The 22344-nt window shown below is 37.0% G+C and overlaps 2 protein-coding genes across 3 annotated transcripts in view; both read left to right on the forward strand.

Moving 5' to 3' along the window:
* Nucleotides 1-7188: 7188 nt before the first annotated feature.
* Nucleotides 7189-22344, forward strand: part of zmp:0000000629 — a 58200-nt gene continuing 43044 nt past the window's right edge. The window contains exon 1 of one of the 2 annotated variants that reach the window (XM_021476731.3): nt 7189-7430. The gene's annotated coding sequence lies outside the window, so the exon portion shown is untranslated. The remainder of the gene's footprint in view (nt 7431-22344) is intronic. The other variant, XM_073951906.1, reaches the window with a different exon arrangement.
* Nucleotides 13564-18555, forward strand: LOC101886910 (cystatin-A-like). The gene is made up of 3 exons (XM_005168604.5): nt 13564-13689; nt 13988-14089; nt 18310-18555. The coding sequence occupies exons 1-3, from the start codon at nt 13612-13614 to the stop codon at nt 18448-18450; spliced, it is 321 nt and encodes a 106-aa protein (XP_005168661.3). The 5' UTR covers nt 13564-13611; the 3' UTR covers nt 18451-18555.

The raw sequence follows: 22344 nt of genomic DNA on the forward strand, positions 1-22344 counted from the left end.
TTAATTAGCTTTGTGTTTATGAATAGAAAGAATGTTAATGATAATGACAGTAACTGTTCCATTATGGCCATTTATTTGAAGAAAATTACAAATTGCACATAGGAATTGCAGAATGAATCCCTGTTTTTATTAATGTACTATTGAGGGTGTCACCGACTCGGTCCCAGTCATTCCCCTCGCTGGCCAGCAGAGGCCGCCATCTCCGGACTTCTAAGCATTACATCATCCACTTACACTGATCGTGCACACCTGTTTCCCAATCCAGTTAATGACCCACTTACCCTTCATAAGCAGCACTCAAACCTTCAGTCAGTGCGAAGTCTTGTTCAGCCCCGGCCAGCATTACTGAGCGTTATATCCTGCCTGATCTCCTGTGTATTACTCCACCCCGTTTCTGACTCTGCTTTGCCTTCTGCCTGCCCACGACCCAAGCCTGTTACACGGACTCTGATACTCGCTGCCTGCCCACGACCCAAGCCTGATACACGGACTCTGAATCACGCCGCCTGCCTCTGACTCATGCCTGGTAATTCACTCTGTGTCTGTCCATCGCCAGCCTTGAGACCTTTACTGCTATTGTTGTTGTGAAGAAGAATAGCCTTGGTAGTGGCGAATGGGGATCCTGATAAATAAATAAAATAAATTAGAGTGATGCAGCCAATTATGATATGGGGATGTATAGGACAGTTGGCAAATTGGGCAGGATGCCGGGGTTAAACCCCTACTCTTTTTCGAAGGACTTCCTGGGAATCAGGACCTCAGTTTAACATCTCATCTGAAAGTCCTCTTCACTATATTGGGGCATTAGGACCCATGCAAACCGCAGGTTAGGCTCCTCCTGCTGCCCTCACTAACACCACTTCTGGCAGCAACCTGGCTTAGCTATGTGATCTCCCATCCAGGTACTGACCAAGCACAGCCTTGCTTAGCTTCAGTGGGCGACCAGAGTTGCAGAGAGCTAGCTCTCTTAAGGACAAATCGAACAGAACAGGGACGTTTTTCAAAAGGTTTAATCCTGATAAAATGATCCGGATTTAGTAATCCTGTTTTTGCGATCCTTGATCACGTAATCCAGCCTACTTTTTGAGCCAGTTTTTCAAAGCAACAGTGGATTGGATTAATCTGATCCCGATTGGAACTTTCAGGATCAATAAATCTGGATAACCAGTGCTCAAACAACATGGGAAATCACAATGTAGAACTATAGATATGCAAAGAACGACAAGTAGAATAGCCAGTGTGGGGTCTACTACTAATGTTCTATGCTGTGGATGCCCTTTCAGCTGCAACCCATCACTGGGAAACATCCATACTCATTCACACACATACACTACAGACAATTTCATTCATTCATTCATTCATTTTCTTGTCGGCTTAGTCCCTTTATTAATCTGTTTTTACGCAGCGGATGCCCTTCTAGGGGCAACCCATCTATGGGAAACATCCCCACACACACACACACACACACACTCATACACTACGGACAATTTAGCCTACCCAATTCACCTGTACCGCATGTCTTTGGACTGTGGGGGAAACCGGAGCACCCAGAGGAAACCCACACGAACACAGGGAGAACATGCAAACTCCACACAGAAACGCCAACTGAGCTGAGGATCGAATCAGCGACCCAGAGACCTACCCAGTGCTACCCACTGCGCCACTGCGTCGCTACTGACAATTTATCCTTCCCAATTCCTCTATAGCAGTGGTTCTCAAAATGGGGGTCGGGGGACAATGAAGGGTGGGGGTGGAGGGGTTGCCTGGTGATTTCCAAAAATCTATTTTTATTAAACCATAAGAATCACAATATTTTATCAATAACCTACTGAAGAGAAAGAATAGTCATTTATAGTTACTATATACTTTATTCTTACTATAGTAGCTTAAGCTTATAGTTACTAGTTCTATTGGATTGCGACCCCTGGGGTAATTACATTATATTGAAGACACAGCAATAGCCTCAGATGCAGCAGATTGATTTTATAACACCAAGTTAAACTTTCTGGCACATTTACAGCACTGACATACATTTAAAAAAAATGTAAAGACTTGGGTCTATTGGTGTGTGTGCGCCATTGCATGCAAGGTTTCTGTATGTATAACCACCTTAGAGGATATTGGGGGTCGCGAGTTTCGGGCATTGTTATTTTGGTGGTCGGGGGCTGAAAAGTTTGGAAACCCCTGCTCTGTAGCACATGTGTTTGGACTGTGGGGGAGCACCCGGAGGAAACCCACGCCAACACGGGGGGAACATGCAAACTCCACACAGAAATGCCAACTGAACCAGCCGAGGCTCGAACCAGCGACCTTCTTGATGGTAGTTTTAAACCATTTACTTAAATTATTCCCACAGTTTTTAGAACTGTTATTATATATTTTTATTATTACATTCAAATTATTATAATTATATTGTTATAATATTATAATATGAAATTATATAAATAATGATATTTAAAAATATTATAACAAATTATATTATTTTGAATAAACTGTTATATTTCATATTATATGTTGTATTATATTATGATTCATAAACCATCAGCATAATCATTTATATCTCTGTTTAGCCATATGTATGTTTTCTTCGCGTGTTCGGTGTGTGTGCGTGTCTGTGTTGATAATGAAATCACTGACCGTTAGACAACTGATTGAGTAAGACAGTTTCATATCAGATATGCATCACTTATCTGACAGCTGTTTCCTATTAACTAATATATGTTGCTAACTGATAAGAATGACATCCGCTGACCATTAGACAACAGCCTGGCCCTGACAACTTCATGTTTGTGTGTGTGTAAATAAAACTGATTGTGTTAACTTTTACTTCATTACATTTTAAAGGGCACCTATGGTGAAAAATCTACTTTTTCCAGCTGCTTGGACAGACATGTGTTTAAGTATAGTGTATAGACCGTCATATTAGGGTAATATAATCACACACAGTGCTTTTTTTTACCAATTTAACTACATAAAAACAGTGGACCAACTGGAGCGGTTTTCAGACTGACTGTAACTTTACGTAGGAGTGCGTTCACCCCGCCCACCAATATTGATTGATAGGCACGCGTCACCTAATCCTCAGTTTGTCGTGTCACGTCCGCCATTTTCAGTGCGATTCAAATTGATACCACTAAGGGAACATCCTTGCTCTATTTTTAGATGTAAGGCTCATTAGGCTCAACACAGGATCAATATTTTCCACATTATCGCTCTAATCGGAATTATTGTTTGCAACTTTAGGTAGGTTTGCAAACGTGTACTTTTCATTGTGTCTATCTTAAACTTCATTTCTCACGTTCACAGAAGGTCCCTGTGATCTTAGGGTGCAGCTGGAAAAGTGCAAGCACGTTGCCTCATGTGCGCGTCTCCCATTGGAAATAAAATAACGAACTTGCCTGCAGGTCGCACACCAGAAGCTCCGTTCTGCGTGGCGCAACACTGACACAGCGCCATGCATTTTAGAATTCTGGGCGTGTGTTTCTGTCGGGGTGCACGCTGCGGCGCTTCAAGTCGTGGCGCCAACTTGGGGCACCGCATAGATATATACATTAGATCAGTGGTCCTTAAAGTGGGGGTCGGGACCCCCCGAGGGGTCGCGGGGTAATGAAGGGGGGTCGCCTGGTGATTTCCAAAAATCTATTTATTTTTATTAAACCATAAGAATTAACATATTTCATCCATAACTATACTGAAAATAAAAATAGTCGTTTATAGTTACTATATACTATATAGTTACTATAGTAGCTTAAAGTTACTAGTTCTATTGGATTGCGACCCCTGGGGTAATTACATTATATTAAAGGCAGCAATAGCGTCTGATGCATTTTGATTTTATAACATCAGGTCATACTTTCTGGCACATTTAAAGCACTGACACAAATTTAATTGGTGTGTCTGTGTCATTGCATGCGAGGTTTCTGTATTTATAACCACCTCAGAGGATATTGGGGGTCGCGAGTCACTGGCATTGTTATTTTGGGGGTCGCGGGCTGAAAAGTTTGGGAACCCCTGCTTTAGATGTCGCCTACCCTGTTGTTGCCTATTGGAAGGAATGCATCAATAGAGCCACCATTTTGGAACAGGGTAGCGCTCCTTTGAAATGAATGCGAGACCAAGATACAGTGGAGGGAGTTTTCCTGGATGTTAGTATGCAATTTTTTTTTTAAATTACGAAAATTATAATTTTACATTACTTTTCTACATTGATGGATCAGTGATCGCACGGGCATTCCTGACAAAAAGCTTGTGTTTGTGTGTACAGAAATGTACTATCCACCCTCCCTGTTAAATTTGATCTAATCATGTCCTGAAACACAGCTCCTCTCCTGCTTTCACTTCTCATACTGACGAAGTGATTCGTTTGTGAATGAATCTCTGTTATGAACGACTCCTTCGCTGACAATAATACAAGTTTCTGGCAGCGCAGCATCTCGTTGTCATATTTCTTTTGCATTGTTTGCTGATTTTATTCAACAAAACTAGCATAAGCCGAGTGTTTAGTGCGAGTTGGAGCTGCTTTGCCGTATGGTGAATGCAGTAAGTGACTGTTATCATCAATAACGTTACCTGATTAGCACAAAAGTTCAGAACATACAAAAACAGAAAAAAAACTTAATCCTATGAAATGTTCTGCCTTTGCGCTTTGTTTTGTTTGTTTGCTCGTTACTACACCCGTAGACAGCGCTAAAGTCCCACATCTTCACGTAATAACACTGTCTTGACTAGTGCGGTTGAATGATATAGGAGCACTGTACCAATGTGGCGGCGCTATTGACGCATGCTCAGGGTCCCTATGTGATATCTAGTATATTTATCTATGGGGGCGCTGTTGTGTGGGCCCTGATGAAAACCTGTTTTTAGAGTTCTAAAATGCATGGCGCGACGATTCAGGACACTTCATGTTTCTGCCGTTTTGGTTGTAGCTGGTTACTTTCCAGCCTGACCAGCTAAGACCAGGCTGAAAATGGCTGGAAACCAGCCTGAAAATGGCCTAAACCCCTCTGAAACCAGGCTGGTCGACCAGCTAAAACCAGCCAACAATACTAGGCTGGTTTAAGCTGGATTTTTCAGCAGGGCTTCTATGTTTCACCATCCAAGACCATCTTTTAAGAAGCGTTTGGATGTGGTTAAAATGTATTGTACTGTAAGGTCCACCCAGTTGGTCCAATGGCGGTGTCCACTGGTAGATGAAGGTTCAATGCCTGTTCGGTCTTTCCAGTGCACAATGTTGATTTTCTTTAAATTTAACTCATATCTGACTCCAATTTGAATATGAGGTGGTTTAGAATATTAATCTATTTATCTTTTGTTTTATCTGACTCCAATCATAAAACATTAAGAAGATTATTCCAATATATAATTCAGAAAAATGTTTGAAACTTTTATCTTCACCCGTGACCTTTACATTTGTTCATTCAGGTGCTCATGTCGCTCAGAGAGATCGTCCCGGCCGATGGCATCCCTCACGGTCACACTCAGTCTTGAATATTATAATATGTCAGTCTTAAATATTAAACAGAGGTAGATGACTACCACTTTTAGATGGCCGCTCTCATGCTTGCTCATTCTAAAGTATTTTTGATTAGTCCTCCTTAGATGTACACCCTTGAGTAAAGACAATATCATTTCCAATCAGAGGTTAGGGTCATTACCAAGCCCATGGTTTCCCATATACACTTAATTTAGAATAACAAACAAGGGTCAGGTACCCAATCTAGGTTAGTCGTGCAACACCTTGTTGTCCTAGACGGAAGTTAACACTCTTTCCACGTAAGTACACTTGAATCAATATCAACAGTCAGTCGGATCCCTAAAATACAATGAGTGTGCCCTATGCTCCATCTCAACTGGATTTTAGTCCATCGACTGACCTGACACATGAAGTGCGAAAACAAGGATACAGCGTAATCTACTAGAATGAATAATTACAGTGAGCAAAATATGTTCAAACATAACAATTAAATAGTCAGGTAAATGTGTATTATGCCGATTCATTCAGTCAATTCATAAACGATTAAGACATCAAATTCTCAAAGATAAATCCAAGATTAAGAGATGCATACCTGACCTCAAAATATACATAGCGTGGATTGTTAGAACTCCATGTTATGGGCTGATCTGCCCATAGCGTGGAACTTCATATTTCATGCCATGTATATTTTGAAGTCAGGTATGCATTTCTTAATCTTGGATTTATCTTTGAGAATTTGATGTCTTGTATTGATCGTTTATGAATTGACTGAATGAATTGGCATAATACACATTTACCTGACTGTTAAATTATGTTTGAACATATTTTGCTTACTCTGTAAGGTGCTGTAATAACCTATAGTTGGGTTATATGTTGGGGTATTTTTGAGTATTTATTATGCAAATGACATTAAATCCAACATACTGTATCGTGAAGCTGGTCAGATTTGGTCTTCGGGTCTTTGAAAGACCAGTCAACCTCCTTAAGTCTACTACTAGTATACTTCTATGAAGCTTAAAAAAGAAAAAAATAGCCACAGTGCATCCGGAAAGTATTCATAACAATTTTTTAATGCTACAGCCTTATTCCAAAATGGATTAAATTCGGTCACACTTTACAATAAGGTTCATTAGTTAATGTTGAGTAATGCATTTACTAAGATGAACAAACAATGAACAATACATTTACTACTGTATTTGTTCATGTTAGTTAACGTTAGTTAATGAAAATACAGTAGTTCATTGTTAGTTCATGTTAACTCATGGTGCATTAATGTTAACAAGCATGGACTTTGATGTATTTAATGCATTAGTAAATGTTCAGTTTTGATTAATAAATGCTGTACATGTGTTGTTCATGATTAGTTCATGTTAGTAAATGCATTAACTCAGTGGTTCTCAAACTGTGGTACGCGTACCACTAGTGGTACGCGGGCTTCCTCCTAGTGGTACGCGGAGGAATCGCCAAATAATTAAATAAACAATTAACATTTTTAATCCTTTGATGTGAACTATATTATCGATGTGATCAGCTTTGGCATTTTTGTGAAGCGTACGATCACAGCGCTGTGCTTAGAATGTTTATTTTAGTGCAATTTGTCATAAGCTGCTGAAAATCAGTTTCCGAATTGATTCTGAAGCGTGATTTGACTGACATGAAAACTGGCCAATCACAGTCGACCTTTTTTTTGTGTGTGTTTTTGCGTGAAACGTAAGGGCGGGACAAAGGCTTTCTGAGTCGCAGAGACAGAAAAAAACAACTTAAAAACAAATGTTTTGTTGGAATAATACTTCTCGGATGTTTTCACTATCGAGATGTCTTGCAGAGTGATTAAACCGCGGACATATTTCCTGCCTATTTGATGATCTACATACACGTTTCGCTCTCCAACAGCGAGTCGACTCGCCTCTGACCTGTCACTCCTCTATACTGTCTGAATGGCGGCACGGGAATAGAGGTATTGCGCAATTACTCATTTCTGGAAATGTGGCGAGTGCTCTATTTTAACACGAGAGAGCTCATTCATGTACGCAAATCACTAAAACAGATATGCGAGCTCTTAAATAAGCTTTTTTCAAATGAACTGCAAGTCCTGTCATGATCGCCTGTGTGCTCAGATTGAAAACAATCGCGATCTCTCCACTATTAAAGTAGATATTATTTGTCTTTGTTACTTGACTAAATTTAGTCAAAAGTATTCAAAGTTATCAAGTATTTAGAATTAGATTGGTGCATGATCGATGACAATGCTAACGGTCTTCTTATTTGGCTGTATTGTAAAGTGAAACTTACTTTTAGCAAAGGTGGAACTTTTTTTATTTCTTTACGACAAAATAATTATGCTGGAAATGTTTCTGGATGAGGTATTTGTGTGATTTATACATTTAGCTGTATTCTGATCTGTCTTAAAGCATTACAGGTCAAAGCAATCCCTTGTTGCTAATTGTTTATTTAAAAATAACAATAAGGCTCTTAAAGCACTGCTTTGATAAATGTATTGTTGTCATATTTCAAATACCTCAAGTAAAATAAAGTCATTTGTTTTATTTTTTACTGAAAGTGTACTTGTGTTTTTTGTAAAGTTTGTATTTAAGTTTAAGATCAAGTGTAAAATAAAATCTACATGTGATGTACAGCTATTTAAGAAACAAATTTGCCATATTGTAAAGAAAAATAGTGTAAAATATGTAAATAAAAGGCTAAATTTAAATCTTTTCATCATATACTAAATAAACCTTTCAAAGGTTGAAAATATTGTTTTAAAAATGGGCAAAAAGTGTCTCTATGGCCTTAAAGATTATTTGTTAGTTTTACGAGTGCTATTGAAAAATATTAATTGTCATGAAAGGAAAAATTGACTATACTTTCTTTGTTTGTGCAAATTCCTTTACATATAGCTTTGGGATTTAAGCAATAAAACCATTCAATCAGGTTTACACTTAAAAGTGATTTCATAATGAAAATCTGATTTTGTTTTTTTCAAAAGTAACCAACTAGTACTTATTAAAAGAGTACTTTGTACTTTTACCTAATATTAGTTGTATTTACTAAAATGTGTGTTATTTTAGCAGTGTAATAGTATTTTTACTTGAGTACAAAAATATTTCATAAGCATTTAGTGCAGGTTTATTATATTATTAATATATGATTAATAATAATAATAATAATAATAATTGTTTTTATTTGTATCAATTCCTATGCAATATTTTATGGGTTGCTGAGAATACATTTCAATACATCTTCAATACATCTTCAATACATAGCATGTCAGTCTTAAAAGTAAAAAAAATAGCTGCTGGAAAAAGTGCTTAAAATTTCTTGATTTTCATTAGGCTGTGCCTGTATGAACCCTGTCATATGAACATTTAACATATATTTCAAGATTTGTCTGAAAGTGTATGAATATGCCATATAGCCTATATTTATGAGGTCCAAGCAACATTTCCAGCTTTTGATGAATAGGCTCCTATGAATACTTTAGATTTAAATACAGCAGTTTTCCTTTTACTTTATATATATATATATATATATATATATATATATATATATATATATATATATATATATATATATATATATATTTTTTTTTTTTTTTTTTTTACCTGCAAACAGTTAATGTTCAGACTATTTAAAATGTTTAAAGTGACTGACAATTATACATATTCTTAATAATAGGAATTAATCTGCCTCGTTTTCAAACTCTGCACAGCTGTAGCTGCTTAATTAGGCCTACGGCGCAATTTTTTTAATACTGGTCATTATGGTGGTACTTGGAGAGACAATTTTTTTCTAAGGTGGTACTTGGTGAAAAAAGTTTGAGAACCACTGCATTAACTAATGAACCTTATTGTAAAGTGTTACCTTAAATTTATTTATTTCCTCAAATAAACTTTGAAATTCAGCTTCTGCTTAAGGTAATTCATAGGTTTTACAACTTTGAGCATGTTACGTAATTTTATAAGTTGTGTTTGTAGTTCGATAATTAAATACAATTGAACACTTACAGTTGTAATGCAGTACAAACATTACACATTGTCCATTTACATTGCAGCGTGTGAGATTTTACAACACAATCTCACGGCAATTCGTAACTTTTTGATTTAGTGGCTAATTCGTATGAATTCGTACGATCTAATTTCGAATAATTTAATACGATTTGCTCATCACCCAATGACGGTTGGGGTTAGGGGTGGGGTTTGGTGCCACGCCTCCTTTTTAAAATCGTACAATTTCGTTTGACTGAACTTGTACGAATTTTTTCGAATTAACCACTAAACTGACAAAACGTAAAATACTTACGCTTCCTCATGAGATCCGGCTGGATTTTAAAGTTTAAACAAGAATCTCTAGATTCATTCTTGCTGTTGCTTGAATTGTTTTAACTTTAAGCGAAGCTTATTTATAAACTAATTTCGACAAGATCAAGTGATCGTGATTGAACACGGCTGGTTCGGCATTAACTATGTATGATCCACCAATCAGATGATTCCTAACCCACTGTAAGAGCCAGGGTTTCTCAACACATGTCATGTTCAATAAATTGCTTATCTTCTCCATTGTCGTGTTGCTCTTCTACTCTTAATCCAGTATGTTTTCGGGCAAAGTATTATACATTTGATCAAGTATATTATTCACAGTATTTGTTCTTTCAGTTGAGCAACATTTTCTCTGAACACCAACATGACACGTGAGACTTACTGTTTTCTGCTACATGGTTATCTATGCATTAAGAAATATGCCTGTTCATCCATGTCTTAGTCAATTTATGTCAACACTCTTTTTCTCTGTACAGAGTATTAGTCAATGATTTGAAAGCTGCGTGCCAACATCCAGACCGACACATTCAAATCTGATTATAATCAGAACAAGAGGTTTCATTGCAGTTGCAATTGGACTTGTTTACTGGCATGACAAGAACAGCATGATATAACATTTTTGCTTTGTTCATTTCTAGCATTTGCATTTTTTTTTTTACTTTTTTTATTGCAGACAAAAAACACTAGTAATTTAGCATGAAAATACACTTTTTTACATTTAAATCCCCCCCTCTCTCCCCCAAAGCATACAGATTCAGTTGAACAGGTAAATGTATTGTTATACATAGGCTAAGGCAAAGACAAACATATACTGTATTCCACATACAATAGTACACATACAGTTGAAGTCAGAATTATTATCCCCCCTTTGACATTTCCTTCTTTTTTAAATATTTCCCAAATGATGTTTAACAGAGCAAGGAAATTTTCACAGTATGTCTGATAATATTTTTTCTTCTGGGAAAAGTCTTATTTGTTTTATTTTGGCTAGAATAAAAGCAGTTTTAAATTTTTTAAACACCATTTTATGGTCAATTTTATTAGCCCCTTTAAGCTATATTTTTACCAGATAGTCTACAGAACAAACCATCGTTATACAATAACTTGCCTAATCACCCTAACCTGCCTAGTTAACCTAATTAACCTAGTTAAGCCTTTAAATGTCACTTTAAGCTGTATAGAAGTGTCTTGAAAAATATCCAAATATTTTTTACTGTCATCATGTCAAAAATAAAATAAATCAGTTATTAGAAATAAGTTATTAAAACTGTTATGTTTAGAAATGTGTTGAAAAAATCTTCTCCCAGTTAAACAGAAATTGGTGAAAAAAATAAACAGGGGGCTAATAATTCAAGGGGGCTAATAATTCTGACTTAAACTGTACATCTATCAATCAATTAACCAATAGCGTGAGAAGTATTTGCTCTTGCCTATGCATAGTTTTGTTCCAAAAATTGTTTAAACAGATCCCAAATTTTATGGTACTCCTTTAATTTGAGCTATATACTGCAGGTCAGTGGTTTTCAAACTGTGGTACGTGTACCACTAGTGGTAAGCAGGCTTACTTCTAGTGGTACGCGAAGGAATCACTGAGTAATGATAGAAAAAAATGAATAACATTTAATTAATCATACGATAACACTAATGTGATCAGCATTTGCTGTTAAATAATTATAACACGTATATTCTATATTTAACAGGTCTCAAGATCTGTTAGCCTCTTCTCAATCCCTTTGACAAAAACAGGCCTGTAAACATTGCAATATTGGGTAGTTTTAGCTTTAAAAATTAAGCTTGTCCTGTGTAAATATTTATTTATTTACTTGATTTATTTATACAGGGACAATGTACAACATGACATGTTGTGCCAGAGTTAGCTATGAAGCTAATTTACATCTGTAGTCCCTGGGCAGGAAGTAACAGATTTACCAGTTATAACAAATACAATATACACTTACAGTACAATAAATGCAACTCATCATTGTCAATAAAATTAGCCGGCAGCTAGCTCTCTGCAACTTTCACATGGTCACCCACTGAAGCTAAGCAGGGCTGCGCCCGGTCAGTACCTGGATGGGAGACCACATGGGAAAGCTAGATTGCTGCCGGAAGTGGTGTTACTGAGACCAGCAGGGGGCGCCCAACCTGTGGTCTTTGTGGGTCCTAACGCCCCAGTATAGTGACGGGGATGCTATACTGCTCAGTGAGCACCGTCTTTCGGATGAGACGTTAAACCGAGGTCCCGACTCTCTGTGGTCGTTAAAAATCCCAGGATGTCCTTCGAAAAGAGTAGGGGTTTAACCCCGGCATCCTGGCCAAATCTGCCTACTGGCCTTTGTCGATCATGGCCTCCTAACCCTCCCCATATTCAATTGACTGCATCACTGTCTCCTCTCCACCAATCAGCTGGTGTGTGGTGTGTGGTCTGGTGCAAAATGGCTGCCGTCGCGTCATCCAGGTGGATGCTGCACACTGGTGGTGGATGAGGAGACCGCCCCCCCCATTGTGTAAAGCGCTTTGAGTGCCCAGAAAAGCGCTATATAAATGTAACGAATTATTATTATTATTATTAAAATGAAATCAAATCAGTGGCTGCATATTTGATTTTGTTTTAGCCGAATTTTAAGAACAGTTTTAAAATTATAAAAAGTGCTGCTCTCTCTGATATACACTGGTATTTTATTCCATCTTTCTGCTGCTTTAACTGAAAAAACTGATTGTCCAAAAGCAGTTCTCTTAAGTGTTCTCTAAAGGCTACAATCAAAGCCATGTGCTTGAAATGTTTACTTTAGAGCATCACGTCATCCAATTGGCGCAGAATCAGAGAAAGAGGTGTGTGGTGCTTGCAGATCAGATATGTGCTAGAGCAGTGGTCCCCAACCTTAGGGCCACAAACCGGCACCGGTCTATAAATCAATTGGTACCGGGCCGCACAAAAAAGCATTCATTATTTCCCTTTTATTCATTACCTGAGTCTGAACGATCATTTATTGAGAAAAATCTTTTATTTACACCACATGTCTTTGGACTGTTGGGGAAACTGAAGCACCTGGAGGAAATCCACGTGAACGCAGGGAGAACATGCAAACTCCACACAGAAACGCCAACTGACCCAGCTGAGGCTCAAACCAGTGACCTTCTTGCTGTGAGGTGACAGCACTAGCCCACATTGCCCGTAGTGTATGAGTGTGTGTGTGTCTGTGTGTGGATGGATGTTTCACAGAGATTGGTTGCGCTGTGTAAAAACGTGTTGGATAAGTTGGCGGTTCATTCCGCAGTGGCGACCCTGGATTAATAAAGGGACTAAGCCGACAAGAAAGTGATGATTGAATGATCGAATGAAGATCAAGCCTGACACATCTCATTTCATTTCACTTAATTTTCCGTCGTGTTAGTCCTTTTATTCATTAGGGGTCGCCACAAAGGGGGTTTTACACAAAGGATGCCCTTCTAGCTGCAACCCAGTACTAGGATACATTCGTACTCATTTACACTCATACACTACGTTTATTCAATTCACCTGGACCGCATGTGTTTGGACTGTGGGGGATACCAGAGCACCCGGAGGAAATATCTATATAGAGTTGAAGTTACAATTATTAGCCCCCTGTTTATTTTCCCTTCAATTTCTGTTTCACGGAGAGAAGATTTCCTCAGCACTTTTTCCTGTATTTCTGATGAGTCTGTGTTGCAAAATACAGTCCAACACCCACATTTCTTCAGGTCATGTGATCTTGACAGCTTTAAAAGCGCAGTAAGATCATGCAGGTGGTCAGATTGACTGAAGACTCCACGCTCTTTTTAACCAATCGATCATCAATAATGTCAGAGGCAGTCATGCCAGGAGGATGGTCAGATGAGAAGCCGGTCACCCTAGAGGTGATACAAATCTGCCTTCAGGTACGAGACGCTAAATCACTTCTCGTTTTGTTATATGCAGTTTTTACATTAAAAATAGACTTTTAACATATTTACATTTTCATTGTTTTTGTTTAAATTATGCATGAAATTCTTTTGTGGTTAATTCAGATGAATAAATAAATACATCTAAAATAATGAACACTCCAAATATCGCTAAGCCTTTTTAATGCATCCCTATTAGCAATAATGTTTACTCATGTAGATGCGTGTAAATGTTATTAAACAGATCTGTACTGTGAAGTGTTTCCTTATTGATCTTCTTGATCTGTTTATTCAGGTGAGGAGATTCATACTGGAGAAGTCTGAGAACCATTCTCGTATCTTCATTCCTCTTAAATTCAGATATCAGATTGTTGCAGGAAAAAACTACTTGGTCAAGGCAAGTATTTTTCATTTGTATTTTTTTTGTGGATTGTAGGATGGGATAGGAAAAACTTTTATTTATCCCTGAGAGGAAATTTGTCTTGGGCAAAAAAAAAGTGCTACAGCGTTGCTCTAAGCAAATAAATAAAACAAGCAAAACAATTAAGAACACACATTGTTTACAAAATATATAAATATATACAGTTGAAGTCTGAATTATTAGCCCCCCTTAGAATTTTTTTTACAAATATTTCCAAATGATGTTTAACAGAGCAAGGAAATGTTCACAGTATGTCTGATAATGTTTTTTCTTCTGGAGAAAGTCTTATTTGTTTTATTTCGGCTACAATAAAAGCAGTTTTTAATTTTTTAAAAGCCATTTTAAGGTCAAAATTATTTGACCATTTTAGCTATATATTGATAGTCTACATGTAATAGAGGCCAGCTAGTAAGTGCTGTGCAGGTAAACCTCACTCCTCTGACCTCTAAAGGTGCTCTAGCGACAGACGCTAGAGACCATGGTCTTTAGCCTCCTTGTTAGAGCAACTAACTCCCATGCGGAAGGTTGGCGGTTCGATCCCAGCTCGGAGCGGGTTGGGTGTTGTAGGACCGGTGAGGTTACATTGGTGCCGTGACCTGGATGGGAGTGAGGTTTAGGGGGGTGAGTGTAACGGAGGCCAGCTAGTAGGTGCTGTGCAGGAAGACCTCACTCCTCTGACCTCTAAAGGTGCTCTAGTGACAGACGCTAGAGGCCATGGTCTTTAGCCTTCTTGGTAGAGCACCCGACTCCCATGCGGAAGGTCGCCGGTTCGATAGCAGCTCGGAGCGGGTTGGGTGGCATAAAACCGGTGGGGTTACATACAGAACAAACCATCGTTATACAATGACTTGCCTAATTACTCTAACCTGCCTAGTTAACCTAATTAACCTAGTGAAGCCTTTAAATGTCACTTTAAGCTGTATAGAAGTGTCTTAAAGAATATCTAGTCTAACATTATGTCCTGTCATCATGGCAAAGATAAAATAAATCAGTTATTAGAGATGAGTTATTAAAACTATTATGCTTAGAATTGTGTTGAATAAATCTCTCCGTTAAACAGAAATTGGGAACAAATATAAACAGGGGCTCATAATTCTGACTTCAATTGTAAATATGATGTACTACAGGTGCATTGTTCTTAGTAGAGTTCAACAGTTTTATCAAGGTAACAAACGAAAGCTTCGGTCTACTGGATTTGCTCATTGGCATTGTCAGTGTTGTTCCTGATGGTAACAGCTGAGCGTCACTGAAACAGGATGTTTGGAATCAGCACTAATATTTATAGCCCTTCTCTTGACCGCCTGTTAATATAGAGTCTGTATGGGCTTGTATTGTTTTTTTTTCTATGATTTTCATAGCTATTTTTTTTTTATATGAACCAATTTACTTTTCAATTGAACAGATTAGGGGTGCGTTTCCCAAACAACGACGTAACTCGCGGCTGAACTATCATAGTACGAAGCATCATTTGTAATAAGAACGATGTGTTGACGAGTGTTTCCCAAAACTCGTAGTTTCTCTGTCGCAGATCCATCGCTTGAACCATGTTAGGTATAACGTAAAATGCCCATAATGATGCTCTAAACGGGGTGGAGTAACAACTTCTTTAGAGAAAAATCCCATCATTTCTTTATGCAAATGATATCGTTTTACACAAACATGCATTTAATATAAAATCCAATATTAGTTTTGGTAAAAACATGCACTCACTTTCTATATTAACTGAAGTATATGTAAATGGCACATATAGGGCCTGTGTTTTCTTTACAAATATTATTAAGAACATTACATATTCTATTCTAAAACATAAAATCACTTACAAAAGCTTACACTATACTAATATCACAAAAGCGAACACTATTCTTATATCACAAAAGCTAACACTATACTAATATCACAAAAGCTAACACTATTCTAATATCACAAAAGCTAACACTATACTAATATCACAAAAGCTAACACTATTCTAATATCACATATAATGAAGCGATTTTTTATAAAATTAAATTTAATATTTATTATATATTAGAAATGAAAAAAAAAAACGTTAATAATATTATTAATAATATTATTGATGATTACTATTATTATTATGATGATTATTATTATTAATTATGATATTGTTTATTTATGTTTTTTTTTTTGAAAAGTCTACTTTTACAATTTGACACATGTAAACCACTGCAGAAAGTTCTAACCAGCAGGCCCATGTCACATACAGTACAGATACTTATGATTTATTTTTCAATTAAACAGACAGATTTTCAATAAATTAAAAGAATTAACGTATGTTTTTTGTTTTCACAAGCTTTGGAGACGTAACGTTAATTTCGATTTTAAATAATAGGTCTCCTATAGCTTTCCACATGAAGCTGTGTTCAAATTGATATCAATGTTTTCAAAATGCACTGTGAAGGGAGCACAACTGTAAACATGAAGATCTCTAAAACGGAACTGTAAAAAAAGTTTGAAAGCAAATCACACCTAAGAGAGATGACCTTAATGCTTTTTTATTTTTAATAATTTCAACTTTGAATGCTAGAATGCTTTAAATCAGGGGTTCCCAAACTTTTCAGCACGCGACCCCTAAAATAACAATGCCAGTGACTCGCGACCCCCAATAACCTCTGAGGTGGTTATAAATACAGAAAACTTGCATGCAATGGCGCACACACACACACACCAATAGACCAAAGTCTATTCTTCGTATAATTTTTTTTAATGTATGTCAGTGCTGTAAATGGGCCAGAAAGTTTAACCTGGTGTTATAAAATCAATCTGCTGCATCTGACGCTATTGCTGCCTTTAATATAATGTATTTACCCCAAGGGTCGCAATCCAATAGAACAAGTAAATAAGCTACTATAGTAACTATAAACGACTGTTTTTTTTCTCTTCAGTTGGTTATGGATAAAATATGGTAATTCTTCCCTGCTGAAAAATCCAGCTTAAACCAGCCTAGGCTGGTTGGCTGGTTTTAGCTGGTCAACCAGGCTGGTTTTAGAGGGGTTTTGGCCATTTCCAGGCTGGTTTCCAGCCATTTCCAGCCTGATCTTAGCTGGTTAGGCTGGGAGATGACCAGCTAAAACCAGCTATGTCCAGCTTAAACCAGGCTGGTCAAGCTGGTTTTAGCTGGATTTAGTTGGTCATTTTCCAGCCTGACCAGCTAAGACCAGGCTGGAAATGGCTGGAAACCAGCCTGAAAGTGGCCAAAACCCCTCTAAAACCAGCCTGGTCGACCAGCTAAAACCAGCCAACCAGCCTAGGCTGGTTTAAGCTGGATTTTTTAGCAGGGTTATGGTCAAATAATTATAATAAGTAGATTTTTGGAAATCACCAAGCGACCCCCCTTCATTGTTCCGTGACCCCTCAAGGGGTCCTGACCCCCACTTTGAGAACCACTGCTCTAAATGAATAGGACATAGGGGAGATATGTGGGAATAGAACACAGCCAGGAACTATGTTTCTAGCTTCAGCTCTAAAGGTGTAGTTTTAAGTGCTCATGTTGGAGCGATGGATTTGGGAAGCGGCAAATCAACAAACTATGTTTGTAACAACGGAACTTGCAACTTTAGTTGGCTAACGATGGTTTTGGGAAACGCACCCCAGACTGTGATTCCATAAGACTTTTAAATATAGCTCGATAAAAACAACCAAGATATTGCTACCCACCCCATACAATCTCAGCCTTCTTAAAAAAATAAAACCAGCCTCTGTTGTAGTTGTGTGCACAAGCTGTCAATGTGTGTTCTCCAACAAAAAAACACGGTCCATTTAGAACCCCAGGTATCTGTAAACACAAAAAACTTGACTTGCATGCTTCCCAACACAAACTAGTTGAAAGTGAGCCCAAATCAGATGTGAAAGTAACCAGGGGTGTCAAACTCAGTTCCTGGAGGGCCGCAGCCCTGCACAGTTTAGTTCCAACCCTGCTTTAACACACCTACCTGTAGGTTTCAAACAAGCCTGAAGGACTCGATTAGTTTAAACAGGTGTGTTTAATTAGGGTTGGAACTAAACTATGCAAAGCTGCGGCCCTCCAGGAACTGAGTCTGACACCTGTGGTCTAGACTATTAAGTCTATTTGCAGAAGAACGCTTCTAAAGAAAATATCTTCACTTAAATGCAAAGTGTTTGCTCATATTAAACAAGTGCTTATTCATATTAAACATTGTGTTCTCTCTCTCTCTGCTCAGGTGTATGTCGCTGAAGATAAATGTGCTCATGCACTGATATATCAGTCTACTGATGGGAAACTGACTGTGGAAGTAGTCCAGTACCCCAAAACATTTGATGATCCTCTGACCCCTCCTAAGCAATCAGCCTCTAGAAAATGAGTGTGTGTAACTAGTGTAAGCACAGACACACTGAGTGATCTGCCATACGGTGTAGAGGAACTGTTCAAAACTGCTTCATTCCTCAACATTAAACTCTCAACTCAACTCCTGCAGTGTCTGTGCATTTACTGTTGATGTCCACAATATCAAACTCTCCTCACTAATGTCTGTGATGTTTCTTCACTCGTCTCTTCTGGTGGTCTGGTGTGTGTTTTTTATCAATGAGTGCACTTGGTCCACTGCAATACTCAGACGCCTGACAGCTGTCAGTGTTGTGCTGTTGGGATAACTGAGTTTATTGTCTAAAGCTAATCATCACTCTCAGTGTAAAGCTGCTGATCTGTGTTAATCTAAGAGTTGTCGAAGCCTCTGTTAGTGATGTCTGTATCAGTGCTCAGTCATTGCTGTGATGCTCTGGATGTTTCATTCATTAGATCAGGTCACTTTCTGCTAGCTCTTCCAGTCGGGTTGCCAGGTGCTCTTACTGATGTACGGGTGCTCATTGTAATAGTTCAGCTGGGTGTGTTCACACTTAGTATTATTTCATGAAAGGCAATAGCTATTCCCAAAAGCCCCCTCACTGAATAAATCTATGACTGAAGACGCTAATACAGAGATTAGATACAGTTAAAAGTAAGTCTGGCCGATAAATCTTATAATACCATAGTTGTTGTGATTAAAATGTATTAATTTATCAATTAAGAAAAATAAACCAAAATAATTAAAATACAGACATCATTTGAAGGGATATAAATTGAAATGGGTGCTGTGAACAGAGCTGTTTATTTTCAAAAGGGCTGCTGCTGGCCCAAAGGATGCCCCATGCGAAAGTTTACAGTGGTGCCCCCACAGAGGAACAAAAACACACAAACATATGTTTAAATATGTATTTATATACATAAATATGCATATAAACACTCAAAATTATACTTAAGCATTCAAATATTATAAAATAATTGTTACATTTTAGTCCCTTTTTCTAGGGGTACGGAGACAAGTAACAAAAAAAAAAAAAATTAGGATAAAAAAAAAAAAAAAGATCAAATTTTAATTGGATCGAATTAATAATAAATTAATATTTAATAATGTGTGGAGAATCTCCTTTTTCTTTATCCCAGCATACGTTCACTTTAGATATAATAACAAAAACTCTGAAAAGAGATTTCAAAAGAAAAATATTCTCTTTAATTCACTGTTAAACAAAATTCAATATTTTTTAACATTTCCAGACAGGGTAAACAAAAACAAAGATACGTAAATGAAAATTATCCTAACCAAAATCATTATGAGAGGGTAAGGCCAAAATAACCAACAAAACAAAAGCTTCCTAAATTGACAAAGTTCTAGATTTCCTAATTATTTATATATTTATATATATATATATATATATATATATATATATATATATATATATATATATATATATATATATATATATATATATATATATATATATATATATATATATATATATATATATATATATATATATATATATATATATGGAAATCTAGAACTTTGTAAATTATATATATATATATATATATATAACTCAAAATCAATGACAATGCTCTTACCCCACAACCTGGCTAAATCCAGAAACAGGAGAAAACTTAAAGGATAAACCCAAAATAAATCAGCACTAGTCTCTCTACACAGCTTACTTTTCACAAAGTTACACGTCACTCTTATTCACACTATAATCTCACAAGATTCACAAGCTCACAGTTCTAAATATCCAACAAAATCTCTATCACACTATAATCACTGGGTTAGGGAAAACAGGGACTCTCCCCGTGCTTTGCCGCTCTGCCTCTTTATAAAGCCTGGAAGCTCAATCAACAGCAACCTATCCGATTTGCTCTGATTGAAAACAGGTGCGGCTGGTTTGGAACGCTGCTCAATGAGAGAGAGAGAGAGGCAGAGAGACAGAGAGAGCGAGCGATTAATAAAACAAAATGGGAGAGCAATAAGCTGCCACTCACACCAACAACTTATTACCTAAATACATCATAGGATGTAACATAATATTTTACATCAGTTGAAATTAACACGAACATGTCTTCTGCAGAAGCATTCCCAATTTCAAACATTTACAAAAAGTGAGTTCAACATTTAAGTTAGGTATCAGTTAGTTTACAGGTGCGAAAATGTGCCTTGATGTACTTGAATGTTAAAAAATGTGTTATTCTACTACAATACAAAGTGACCTGTCAAATAAATTAACATGATTATTTTAAGTTATTTAATTACAGTATCTTGTATATGAAGACTGCAGAGTGATGCATGAAAAAAAGACTAAATAATTGTTTAAGTAGTTTATGATGTATGTTAAAGTGTGCCCCCTAAAAGCACAAGGACCCCCCAATCACTCTGGTCGAGAACCACCACTGCTAACGAGTACTCACAGCAATCTGAGCACAGTAAAACCTGTAAAACCCAATAAGTTAAGGCAACTCAAACCGTTTGAGGAAACAGATTGCAGCAAATCATTTAAGTTAAACTAATCTATATGAGTACTGTGAACTTACTCCATTTAAGTTGAAGTAATGAGGTATTTCTTTAACTCTTTACCTTCAACACTGAGTTCAAAACTCTTTTCAGATGAGTAGAATTAACTTTCAGTCAATTTTAAGTTAACTCCACTCATTTCATTTGATAAAGTTGACTTGGGTTTTACAGTGCAGTGCACTTTTATACACCTAGTTTTTAATATATTAAAAAACATTTGGTAAATAATATTACAGTTATTTATCAAATTAGTTTTAAAAATATTTTATTTTAATTATATATTAAGGGAATAAAGCCCTCTCTGTACCTGTAGAGATGGACGGTCCTCAGTGCTGCATCCTGTGTCTGTACCTGTGCCTCTGCAGCAGTGCTGGTCATTCCACCTCATCTTCTTTTGTGACAAATTTCAGCATTAAACCTCCTCTACAACACAGAAGAAATTAGTCATTTAAAGAAAAACTCATGACATACCATTAAAACAATAGACTAGTCCAGCACTCTTCATAATGTGTCTAAACTACAACCAACATGTGCATTTAACTTGCACTATAATCTATGGTGACAAAAGCTGACCCCTGCTGTCAGTATAAATCAAAGTGAGTGTATCTTTCAACAGAAAACTTTGTTAACATTCAGAAAAAAATAATCATTAATGAATTCATGCAATAAAATGGTTTCTGGCCTGTGGCTTACCGTAATTTGACTCATTTTATATATTGATATATATAATCTGTCAGAAATCACAGAAGAGTCAGTTTAGTTATTTCATATTGTAATGTACAAACAATGAAAAACCGGCCTATTAAAAACACACAATTCCACATCTAAAAACACTAAAGAGACTTTACTGTCATTGCAGGGATACAAGCAATATTAACAGCAGCAAAAGACCAATTACCATGTTTGTAAACATTTAGGATGCGCGCGCAGGGAGATGGCAGAAAAAAACCCGGGAGCGCTAGAATTTACAGCGAGAGAATGACATCTGATACGGAACAGAGTTTGTTGTTGTCTTAGAAATAAGATATATTAGTTACATATTATATATGTTATTTACATAATGCATACAGCGTATAATAACAGCTCGTCACCCAGTGATAAGCACAGTTATTCTGCTAAATTAACGGTAAAGTGAGCGGCGTTCATCTGACAGCTCCATTTGCGATAGCACCCTCCCAATGGATATTGGATAAGACGAAGTGACCAAGCATCCAGCCCCAAATATACAATCTCAATGAAACTCCAAGTGAATTTACAAGAGAGAAGTTAAAGGCCTACAAGTCTTTAGATGCCAACAATGTTGTTCTGTGTGGTCATGTGCAAGAAATAATGCTCCATGATGACCAGATTCAACACTATGCTAAAAACCGAGGTTCTGCCTAG

The sequence above is a fragment of the Danio rerio genome, chromosome 5, assembly GCF_049306965.1.
Source record: "Danio rerio strain Tuebingen ecotype United States chromosome 5, GRCz12tu, whole genome shotgun sequence".
NCBI lineage: Eukaryota > Metazoa > Chordata > Actinopteri > Cypriniformes > Danionidae > Danio > Danio rerio.

Coding starts and splice junctions, on each gene's coding strand:
- LOC101886910 (XM_005168604.5), top strand. CDS start 13,612: ATGTCAGAGGCAGTCATGCCAGGAGGATGGTCAGATGAGAAGCCGGTC. Junction 13,690..13,987: donor TGATACAAATCTGCCTTCAG/GTACGAGACGCT, acceptor CTGTTTATTCAG/GTGAGGAGATTCATACTGGA. Junction 14,090..18,309: donor GAAAAAACTACTTGGTCAAG/GCAAGTATTTTT, acceptor CTCTCTGCTCAG/GTGTATGTCGCTGAAGATAA.